Here is a 12,500-nt window from a genome sequence, read left to right on the forward strand (position 1 = left end):
ATTCCCTTGGTCCTATATGCAAAGTTGGGCCTCCCATAAACTTAAATGAACTAAAAACGTTTTTCCTTGAATATGGGTTGCTGAAATTAGAATGCATATAATATAACCATCGCTCTTTCGTGCTATCAGATGTGGTATATTATGGGAAATTCAGGATAGTATCGAAGGCTGATCTCAAAATGCTGAGTCTTAGAAAAGAGATGACAGAGGACTGAGATATGTGATACATTGCTGTACAAAAGATTACCTACTCACCACAACAGAATTGAGATCCTGAGGCCAAGGTGCCACATAAAAAGCACTGGTGTGAGTATTAGTATCACGTAAAAAGCAGCCGGTACACTCTGTGAAGTGGCTGATGTTAGGAAGGGCACCAGCTGTAGAAAGCAAGCCAAAGACAGTATGGAACCTGGTGTGGCCCCACTGGCCTTGCCAGTTCCTGTCCAGCCATCTGACCCATGTCAGCATGGAAAATGAATGTTACATGTTGTTGATGATGGCAATATAATGTACACTTGAGAGCATTCCATCAACAACAATTTGTCCTGATATAGTTATCTTCAGGGTTTCTGCCCTACCAGTAATAAGAGGAGAAATGACTTCAACCAATATGTCCCAGGGCATATGAAGACAGTTCATGACAGAAAGCTTGCTAGATACAAGGAGCTAGTAAAACAGAGAGGCTGAAGCTGATGAGCATGTGTGAATGAGATGAAGTAGACTGTTGGACTGGGGTGAAAAGGCAAGGCTAACTATACCTGGAATCATTGGTGCAGAGAAGAGACGGTGGGGACATATCCATCACTGAATCTAAAGTAAAAGTTACTGGTCAGAATGAAAAGGCACGTGACTTAGGGGTTGGGATGTTGTACTCATGACCCCTAGATCGTGGGTTCAATTCCCTGACCAGGTGGCACATTGTGTTCTTGAGCAAAACAGTTCATTTCACATTGCTCCAGTCCTCTTGGGTGTAAATGGGTAACCCTGCAATGGCCTGGCATGCTAGGGTGAGATGGTGACTCAAGAAAATCACCTAAACAAAGGCCCTTGAACCACATTTTGTATTCACTGACCAAGAGGATGAATAGTGCAAACCTGTTCTGTGAATCTCAACCACTTCAAAATATGATGATAATGATGAAAAATTAAAGGCTGATTCTGGATAAAGAGGGGAGACCCATAGTTTGTTGTTGTTGGGATGTCAGCCAGGGCTTTATCGACCCTGTCTAATCTGGGGCAACTAGGCAAGGAGTTCTGATGTTAAAAAGACTTGAAATGCTGTGTGGTCCCAGGAACTTCATTGATCATACATTCAGAGTCTCTGTGAGATGTTCCTCAAACCCATGATAATAATACATGCATACACACACACACACATATATACATATACACATACATACATGCAAAGATATATACATACATATATATTTGCAATGGGCTGCTTTCAGCGTCTGTTTACCAAATCTACTCGCAAAAACTTTTGGTTGGCCCAGGACTATAGTAGCAACACTTGGCCAAGGCTTCACATAGTGGGACATGATCCCCAAACACTGTAACCGGGAAACAAATTTTTTAACCATACAGCCATGCTTGTATCTCATGAAATAAAATAACAAAAAACGATAGTTACCCAATAAAGATATCATGACTTTCCTTATTGACCATGGTACAGCGAGCAGCCTGAAAAATCAATATTTCAATAATGAGCAACATAAATATAAACATACACACACATACACACAGACACACACACAGACACACACGCACAGACAGACACAGGCACCGACACACACACACTCATGTATTTATGACATATATATGTCTATTTGATATATATATATATATATATATACAAATTCTATGACTGGCATCAGTGCTAGTGGAGAGCTAAGAGCACCATCCGAGTTTGATCATTACCAGTGGCACTTTACTGGCACTTGTGCCAGTGGCATGTGAAAAAACATTCAAGCGAGGTTGTTGCCAGTGCTGCTGGACTAGCCCCTGTGCAGGTGGCACGTATAAAACACCATTTGAGCGTGGCCATTGCCAGTACCGCCTGACTGGCCCTCATGCTGGTGGCATGTAAAAGCACCCATTACACTCTCGGAGTGGTTGGCATTAGGAAGGGCATCCAGCTCTAGAAACTCTGCCAGATCAGATTGGAGCCCAGTGCAGCCATCTGGTTCGCCAATCCTCAGTCAAATCATCCAACCCATGCTAGCATGGAAAGCAGACATTAAACGATGATGATGATGATATATATATAAGATATAAACTCAAATTAGGCAGTCATACACATACAGTTATAAATTCAACTTAAAATGCACATGCATATATTAATACATATCGACACATATGAATATTTAAAAAAATACTTATAAGATATAAATATGTATGTATATATATAAATATACATAAAAATAGAGCTGGCTGTCTGGTTTCCATGGCATACAAGCAACCAAGATCACAACACTCCCTAAAGCAATGCGAAATGAAGTGTTTTGATCAAGAATGCAATGCAGTGCCTAGTCTAGGATTAGAAACCGTTATCTTGCAACTGTGAGTTCGAACCTCTAACCCATTTGGCAAAAAACCTTCACCCTTACTTATTCAGGAAAGAAAGATTGAACCTTTTCTGTCTGGATGCACCTGTAGAAATTTCTAAGCTTAATGAAAATTTTAAAATTTGGTATATTGATGTAATTTTTCATGCTGAATCTCAAGAGATAATTCACTTTTCCAGAAAAAAAAAGAAAAAGTTACAGTGTTTAAAGTTTGATAATTTTTACCCAGTCAGAAAACAAGATTTGGAAGCTGTCATTTTGTACATGACTGCATGTGTTGTCAACTGTAAAAAAAAAAAGTGTAATATTGGCAAAATTCTGCTCTATGGACACCATATAACCCCTTAACTTTTTTTATTTTGGGGAATTTTTGTAAATTTTTTGTAAATTTGTCTTCTACACATGGAAATTCATATGGCTATGTAAAAAAAAAAATTCATGTGTAATCTAAGGCCTATCTAGCTATTATTTTTAGCACATCTCATGATCACTTCAGACCAGATGTGTTGTAAGCATTCAATAAGCGACAAAAAGAAGACATTGTAAGCAGCTTGGTAATAGCTTAACTTGTTACTATAGAAACAGGCACCTATATGTCTGTGGCTTTGAACTGGGTAAAATTATCCAAAATTTGCAAACTTTAAAAGCTATTAACTCTTTATTTATTGATTTATGGTGAAAATGAATGTCATGTCAATGATTACTTTAGAAAACTACACAAATACACCAAATATGAAATCAATTGGAACAAAAATTAAAAAAATGGAACAGTGACAGCCAAACAGAAAAGATCCCCAAAATTTTAAAATGCAGACAATAGAATTTTCTAAAAATCATTGCAGGAAGAACAGAGAGAATGAATCAGTCTCTGATCAGTTTGTTTAGGATATGAATAAGTATAGTACTTACAAGGATGTCACCTCTCCTGATCTCCAGACCTGAAGTTGTTGTATTGTAAAACATCTGAAGGATAGAAAAATACAGGAATACAGCAAAAATAAAAATAACAACAACAACAACAATAATAATAATAATAATAATAATAATAATAATAATAATAATAATAATGATAATAATAATAATGATAATGATAATAATAAATTCGTTTATTGGCCACAAGGGCTTACATAAATTTACATTAAAACACATACAACATAAAAGACAAAAACAGGACGATACAATGGGTTTTACAACAAGTAAACAATACATATATAACGATTAAAAATTAAACAATTTAAAACTCCTTCTTTTTAATTGCAAAGTCTTTGATCAGATCCTTGCTATGTCACCATGAACACTTAGAAATTATACTTCCGATCATATAAACCACTCGGAATATTATCTTAGCAAGTTTAAAGGGATTTCTCTTGCGGTGGTGCCCTTCTCACTCCCATTGACACCTTGTTTCCTTAACCCTTTCGTTACCGTATTTATTTTGAGATGCTCTGTATTTCTTTCAATTCATTTTAAATATAACTAAGAATTTAGTAAAATAATTTGGTTATCATTAAGCTAGTGTTAGGAACATAAATTGTGACTAAGGTTTGATGGAAGATTTTAATTCAAAACTTATTAAAAACAAGACATTTGTACTGAGAGCCAGAGCCGGTTTCAGCCGGGTTGGTAATGAAAGGTTAATCCAACACTTTCATACCAAAATTTTCTTTACTCCCACCACACACAAAAAACCCCCCAAAGAAACAGAAAACCGAAAAAAGTAGCTCGAATTATACACCAAGACGACTTTGGAGGACCAAAAATATTTTCAGCAGAGTGAACATTATGGATCGCTGTTTTGGCTTTTCTTGTACTGTTGCCTTTACACACATTCATTGTATTTTAAGTTAAATTCACGATATTCTTGTTCCTTTCCTCTCCTTTTCCCTCTCCTCTCATACGGTTTGCTTTCTGCTTCACATCGCTAGAAATGACAATTCGTACGAGTTCTCTCCCCTGAACAATACATTTATTTGGAATTATTTTTCGAATTTCTTGTAGCGACGGGTTAACTTCGAATTAAAATAAAAAAAAAAACCCAACTCGGCTACATATACATATATGTAAATGTAAAAAAATACAAACTGGGACAAGAACGTGGAACATTTAGAAGATGATACAAAAAACACGGACGGGACATTCGAAGCCTTCAATCTTCAGTCAAGAACCGGATCATCTTCGCAATTTCGGCTGATTAATCTTATATACGTTTTAAGCATTGTGTACGTGTATGCGTATGTGTAATGATATCTTATATAAAGTTAGATCCACTGATTTTATAGGCTGTTCAAGTCAATTGTAGCATTTTAGGAGTGGATTATTATTTTTTTTTTTACTTCGTCACTGACCCTAGATGGGAAGTCAATCTGAGAATGGCTCGAATTCCAAATAAGTAAATGCCACAAACTGTAAAATTCTGTCAGTCTTCCCCACCTTCCTAGACGACGATGTTAATGATAATGATAATATTAGAAAATAATAATAAATTAATGAACTTATTGTACACAATCTCGGGGAAACTATAATTAGTCAGAGAAAGAAACCAGAAATTCATAGAATATGCTGAGGAAGAGAACAGTGAATAAGTCGTTCAGAAATAAGAGGGGGTGGTGGTGCGTCAAGTGTGCTGTTTTGAAGGATGTAGGGTCCCAACAGCTAACAACTGATGCTGGTAATTTGTTTCATGTTTCAGCAATTCTGAGCCTGTAAAAATGATATCAAATTATTTACCTGGGGTTTTTGTGGGTTTTTGCGTCCAAGTTCATGCCATTTCCCATTGTGAATTAGATAACCAGATACGACTTTACCTGCACAAGATGACAAAAGACATGATTTGACAATGATTTGAAAGGTGATTCGAAATTTATTACCAACAAAGAGAAAATGGTAAAAATAATTTTAAAAATTCAGCAATATTGAGTGTGTAAACCTGTTTATTCCAATTGCATTCTTTTTTGTTATTCCTTCTCATTTACGAACTCTTATACATACAGTTTATAAACATCAATCTTATTTTTAATAACAATCCAATACAATTTATGCATATAGCTGTAGCGTAACTGATATCCTCACAGTTTGAGAGATATATTAGAAATGATCTTGTGTGAGATAACAACCATCTTTGGCTAGTTTGATCCTGTTGTGTCCACTGCTCTGATTGGTTGGCATTGGTGCAGTTTGTCTCTCGACTTATTTCGCGCCAATGTGTAAGCCAACCAATCACGGCCTTCGGATAAGGTCTCATGATACTGTTTTTCAGATGCCTTGTTTGAGCCTACCCCAGGCTTTATAAAGCGCCAGCATTCACTGTTCCAGGCTTTTTGGCTCTAGACCTTCTAAGGTCTAGTCACTGACTACAGAGCACTCAACCATGTTCCATCAACACCAGTCTTATGTTCCAGTCCTTTTCAGGACTAACCTCTGACCACCGAGTGACTCAGCCATGTTCCAGTTCTAGCGACAGACGACCAGTCAGCCAACCATGTTCCTGATCCAGCCATGACGACGCTAATATACACCAGCAGTGTAGGATGTCTCCACCACCGTCGCCATTACCACCGTCAACTTCAAATACGTACACAGCACTCGCTCAGTTTTAAACTCCACTCTGTTAGCTATCTCAGCTCTAAAACTTAAACAGTTATTACAGCCTTTCTCCAACACTACAGCACATAAAAAATAATTTATTTGTTTATCTTTTTGAAATGGGCAATGTAAAATTTTTCCATGTCCAGACAGGTTCTTGCAAAATATTGGAAATGAATGATATGACTCTCTGCCAACAAAATACACACACACATGCACGCACTCACACATGCACACACAACAAGCTTCCACACAGTTTCCTCAACCAAATTCCTAGTTGCAACTATATCTCATATGCTAAATATCAATGATAATAACCACAGGTTTCCAATGCAAGCATGCCCTCATTGATACTTTAACCCTTTCGTTACTGTATTTATTTTGAGATGCTCTGTGTTTCTTTCAGTTCCTTTAAATATAACAAAGAATTTAGTGAAATAACTCAGTTATCATTCAGCTAGTGTTAGGAACATAAATGGTGACTAAGGTTTGGTGGAAGATTTTAATTCAAAACTTATGAAAACAAGACATTTGTACTCAGATCCAGAGCCGGTTTCAGCTGGGTTGGTAACAAAAGGGTTAAATCATTATTGATGACAGTGGAACCTCGAGTAAGTAAATGTTATTGCAAATTTTGTTTGACTTACCATGCGAGTGGGTGTGTGTCCGATAACTGAATGGGTGAAGAACTATTCTCTCATTATAGAGACAAGCTGTCTCAAGATATACTACAAATAAAAAAAGAAAGCAAAAAACAAAAAATATGGATTAGAAATATTTTAGTTCTGTTTTCTCCCTTAAATTGTATTTAGTGATCATTGGACCCCAAAAAGTGAGGGTTTTTCCCCCCCCCCCATTTTTGGTATGGTAATAAACTTTGAGGCCTAGTAAATGCCATTAGTTATACATACATTGGTCTTCTTTAGTGTTTCCATCAACCAAATTTCATGCACGAGTTATTAGTCAGCATAAGGTTATGGTAGAAAACAGTTGTCCAAAGGCACCACGCCATGGGATTGAACCCAGAACCCAGAACCATGTAGTTGTGATGCAAGCTTCTTAACCACACATTCAAGCCTAGATCTATCGTTTATCATAATCATCATCATCACCATCACCACCACCACCACCACCACCGCCACCACTGCCGCTGCCACTACCATCATCATCATCATCATTTAACATCCATGTCCCATGCTGGCATGGGTTGGACAGATTGACAAGATCTGATGAGTCCAACGGCTGGCACTGGGTAGCAGTGTCTACTTCAGCATGGCTTCTACAGCTGGATGCCCTTCTTAAAGCCAACTACTTTACAGCGTGTACTGGCAGCTTTTTTATTTTGCATTTTGCACCACTAGCATTATTGAGGTGACCATGCAGCTTACAAATCCTGAAGGAGGTGGTGGTGGGGGTTGCTTCTATGTTACGGGATGAGGAGTTAAAGTGTAAGAGAAGAGGAGGGAGGAGCAGAGCAGGTTCTCATAAAAGAGCTGCCTGGTTACTCACATTTAGTAGGGTAAGGAGAGAATGGTCAGCAGGAACTGCAAAGAGACCGACATTAGAGATGAGGTGTCCAGAAGCCCCCCCCCCACACCACCCTTCTACTCAAGGCACAAGCTAAGTAGAAGTGGTTGGGGTGGGGTGGAAGGTTTCTAAGATTGTATGGGGAGAAAATGAGGGGATGCAGAGGTAGCCTGAAGCTGGGTAGAGTTGAAGGGTGATGGCCACTGAGATGTGAGATGAGGAGGATAGAGGGATGCAGAAGAGGACAATGGGACAGTAATGATGCAGTCTCGACGGGGGGGGGGAAGACAAGAGAGAGAGAGAAAAAGAGATGACTGAGTGGTGGTGGGAGTTAGTCGTTGTTTAACCCCAGGTCAGCTTTGATCAAACAGACCTATGATCAAAGATATTCCTGTCATGACACGACCTCTTCGTCTTTCTTGGGTCATCTAGGGTGACATTATCCAGTGCATCCTTTCTTCTTTCAAAAGGGTAAGATACAATCCAAGAGAGATCTGGTTGCACTTTCTAGCAGGTTGAAGCTAGAAATAACAGCCATGTCTGTGGACGGTGTGATGAAATGTGACGAAGTAGGAGCTTTGATTAACAGGTAGGATCTAATTAACTGTTTAGCTATACCACAGTCATACCTGTATCTTATAAAATTTAATAATATTTATTGAAAATAAGATTTGAAGAAAATAGCAGATTTTTTTTCTTTTTAAAGAATTATTTGGTTGCATATAGGATGTAACTTACCTGAAGAACGCCTGGGAATCACACCACCTGTTCCTAAAAGATATACTCCAGCCCTTCGTCTAATTCTAAAAAGATAAAAAAAAAACTAGTTTCAGTTATGCCTTTTATTATTGATAGTTTTAACGATGGCCACAACAACAAGAACAAGAAATAGAACAACTTATCTAGGTGATATTGTTAGTAATGTTGTTGATCATCATCATAATCGCCACCACCACCACCACCACCATCATCATCATCACCATCACTTAATATCTATTTTCCATTCTTGCATGGGTTGGATGGTTTGATAGGAACTGGCAAGGTGAGGAGCAGCACCAAGTGCCAAATGTCTGGTTGGCCATAGTTTCACATTTCTTTACTGCCCACAAAGGGTTACACACAGAGGGGCAAAACAAGGACAGACAAATGGATTAAGTCGATTATATCGCCCCCAGTGTATAACTGGTACTTATTTAATCAGCCCCGAAAGGATGACAGGCAAAGTCGACCTTGGCGAAATTTGAACTCAGAACATAACAGTAGACGAAATACCGCTAAGCATTTTGCCAGGCATGCTAACGTTTCTGCTGGCTCACTGCATAGTTTCTACAGCTGGATGCCCTTCTTAATCCTTTCTACAGGAGGCACAATGCCTCAAATTTTGGGCGGGGGGTGGCAGTCGATAACATTGACCCCAGTGTTTCACTGGTACTTCATTTCTCGACCCTGAAAGGATGAAAGGCAAAGTCAACCTTGGTGGAATTTGAACTCAGAATGTAGAGACAGACGAAATACTGCTAAGCATTTTGCCCAGTGTGCTAACGACTCTGCCAGCTCATTGCCTTTGGATGCCCTTCTTAATGACAACCACTTTGCAGAGTGTACTGGGTGCTTTTTTGAGGCACCATTACCATTTCTTTCTATGTGGTCTTATCACCAGTGTCTTTTATGTGGCACCATCGCCAATGCTTTTTTACGTGGCACCAGTGCTTCTTATGTGGCAATGCTGTTGTTGATATTGATATTAATGTTGTTATTAAACAAGTATCTTTTGTTATCATCACATATTCTGTTTCCAATCAGAAATGTGATTAGCCTGCTCAGGTGATCTGGTGCCCAAAAGATCCCAACCCTACCAACAGCCCAGAAGCGTCACTGATGGCACATCCCAAGAGTATCCATGAGATGTTTCTTGGAGCTAGAAACATGAAGTCTGTTAAATTAAATACATTCCTGTGTTTAGTTTCATGATTATACATCGAATTCTATCAAAGCTAACTTGACCTTTCATTTGGGGTCAACAAAAACATGTCAGAAATACAATGAGAGCTGATTCAATTACTTTTCCCTCTTCAATATAGATATGTGGCATCATAATTAATGTAAGAAATCATTAGTATATCATTTTATTTTTTAATTTAATCAGCAAAAGTTACATAGAAAAAGAGAGAGAGAGAGAGAAAGAGAAAGAGAGAGAGAATGTTATATCAGGGAAAAATTTTAGACAATAAAATATAAAAATATAATAAAATGAATAAAAATGAAAAATAGAAATTATTTCAGGATAATAAGCATTGTCTTAACTTTGCAAAGAGTTTGTGGGTGAGGACTGAGAATTATCGAACGAATACTTACGGTCCATCTGTAACAGTGAGTGTCAATCCTGATGAATCGGTTTCATTTTCTACAAGAGAAAGAAATAAACCCTCTTTGAACAAATAAATCCCATTGTTGTAGTATTTTCTTGAGCTGTGGTGAATGTAACAATGATTATAATCTTCTTTATTATTAACAATGATAATCTACTTTATCTACAACATAATATCTTCTGGCATGCAAACCAATGTTGTATACAGTAAAAACATGCTGTGTAAGCATTCAGATGACATCACTATTTTACCAAATCTTGCTGGATTTCATCTGACAGTTTTGGTCCCCCAAAGTTGTCTCAGTGTATAAGTTGACCTCTCTTTTTTAAAATGTAAATTTTGGTCTGAAATATTTTACTTCTGCTCCATTAGGAATGGATTTCTCAGCGAGTGACAATTATACCATTCCGGTTTCAGCTTTTAAATGTCATCTCTCTGAGGAAGTTTCCAGGCTTGATTATGTAGGCTACACTTATAAGGTGCATCAATGGATTGCATTTATAATGTGACATCATTTGTTACCAAATACTGAAACATGTGTAACGGATGTAATAAAGGAGTTCTTTTCTTTCATTATTATATACATACATGTGTGTGTGTGTGTGTGTGTGTGTGTGTATGTGGGTGTAAAAGCCATAGGCTTCCACACAGTTTCTGTCTGTCAAATTCACTCACAAGACACTGGTTGTCTTAAGGATGAAGTAAAAAATATTTTCCCTGACTTGCTGTACAGTGGGATTGAACATAAAACCTCAATGTTGCAAAGCGAACTTCTAAACCACACAGCTAGGCCTTACAAAATAGTTGATGATGATCACATCATCATACCATTGATGGGCAGAAGCCCTTAGAGTGTCTGACAAAATGCCTTGTGGTATTCATTCTGGATTTTTGCATTCTAGGTTTTCCGTATTTTAACGTGACACTCATGTATAAGGAACCCCTTAATATTTTGGGCTTACAATTTGGAAAAAAGGTTTTGTAAGGGATTATAATTCTATCCATGTATAAAAAGCTCCCATGTTTTTTTAACCTAATTTTTGACAAAAAAGGGTTCCTTATATACATTAAAATACAGTAAATCCTGTAAGAATTACAAAAACAGCTTTGCTGTTATTCTCCATAAAAAAAAAAAAAATATGTGCCCTTTTTTAAAGCCTAGCCAGGCTCATGGGCCCAGTTTCCTGGTTTCAATGGCATATGTGTTCCCCAGCTGGATGGGATACCAGTCCATTGCAGAGTTACTCATTGTTGCCAGCTGAGTGGACTGGAGCAACGTGAAATGAAGTGTTTTGCTCAAGAACACGACGTGTCACCCAATCCAGGAATCAAAACCACAATCTTACGATCATGATACTGACTCCCTAACCATTAGGCCACGTGCCTCCACTTTATTCTCGATAGGGTTAATAAAATAAAGTACCATACAAGTACTAGAACCTATACCCACCCATCTCTCTCTCTCTCTCTCTCTCTCAATAATGACTGAAATGTGCAAAGACTCATAGGATTCCTTTTCTCTGCTTCCACTCTGTCTCAGTGGAAGAACGTGATCAAGGATACCCTGGCAAGAATGTGGCACGTAATGATGGTGATGTTGCTGTTTCTGCTGCTGTTTCTGCTGCTGCTGCTGTTGATGATGATGATGATGATGAAGTTGATGAGGATAGTAATATTGGTGTTGGTGATGGGATGATGATACTGATGATGGTGGTGGTGGTGGTGGTGTTGGTAGTGCTGTTGGTGGTGATGGTCATGATGGTGATGAAGATGAGTATGACAATGATGATGTCGATAGTCGTGTTGGTGGTTGTGGTGGTGGTGACGTGATGATGATGGTAATGGTAGCAGTGGTGCCAATAATGATGATGAAGAAGAAGAAGAAGAAGAAGAAGAAGAAGAAGAAGAAGAAGAAGAAGAAGAAGAAGAAGAGGATGACAACGATGATGTCGATAGTGGTGTTGGTGGTTGTGGTGGTGGTGGTGATGTGATGATGATGATAATGGAGGCAGTGTTGACAATAATGATGATGATGATGAAGAAGAAGTAGATGATGATGAAGAAGAAGAAGAAGAAGATGATGATGATGATATGCCAAAAAGTTACAGGCAGTCTATTCCTTTGCACTTTCAAATAAACACACACACACACACCACAAATAAATTGCTTAGAAAGAAATATACTCACTTGGTGGGAGGAATTTATCCACATTCTTATAGTGAATTTGCAGGACAAGATATTGCACGTCGGAATTGCCACCGACTTTGAATCCAACATCTGAAAATTTTTTTTTAAAAAAGAAGGAAACAGAGAAAGAAATGGATAAACCATTAGCAATCATTGTGGTAAAGATTCTTGCAAGAAAAAATTACTAAAAAACCCCAAAATTAAAATGCAAAAATTATAAAAACAAAGCAACACATCTGTATGTGCATATATATATATATATATATATATA

The 12,500-nt window shown here is 37.8% G+C and overlaps 1 protein-coding gene across 1 annotated transcript in view; it reads right to left on the reverse strand.

Annotated features, from left to right (window-relative positions):
* Window positions 1-12,500, reverse strand: part of LOC115220401 (probable peptidylglycine alpha-hydroxylating monooxygenase 1) — a 32,657-nt gene that overhangs the window by 950 nt on the left and 19,207 nt on the right. Inside the window, exons 5-11 of the mRNA XM_029790522.2 lie at window positions 12,230-12,319; window positions 10,029-10,077; window positions 8,412-8,476; window positions 6,794-6,874; window positions 5,292-5,368; window positions 3,474-3,527; window positions 1,631-1,680 (exon numbers count right to left, since the gene is read on the reverse strand). Of these exons, the coding sequence (XP_029646382.1) occupies window positions 1,631-1,680; window positions 3,474-3,527; window positions 5,292-5,368; window positions 6,794-6,874; window positions 8,412-8,476; window positions 10,029-10,077; window positions 12,230-12,319 (466 nt within the window). The remainder of the gene's footprint in view (window positions 1-1,630; window positions 1,681-3,473; window positions 3,528-5,291; window positions 5,369-6,793; window positions 6,875-8,411; window positions 8,477-10,028; window positions 10,078-12,229; window positions 12,320-12,500) is intronic.

This window comes from Octopus sinensis, linkage group LG16 (genome assembly GCF_006345805.1).
Source record: "Octopus sinensis linkage group LG16, ASM634580v1, whole genome shotgun sequence".
NCBI classification, from domain to species: domain Eukaryota; kingdom Metazoa; phylum Mollusca; class Cephalopoda; order Octopoda; family Octopodidae; genus Octopus; species Octopus sinensis.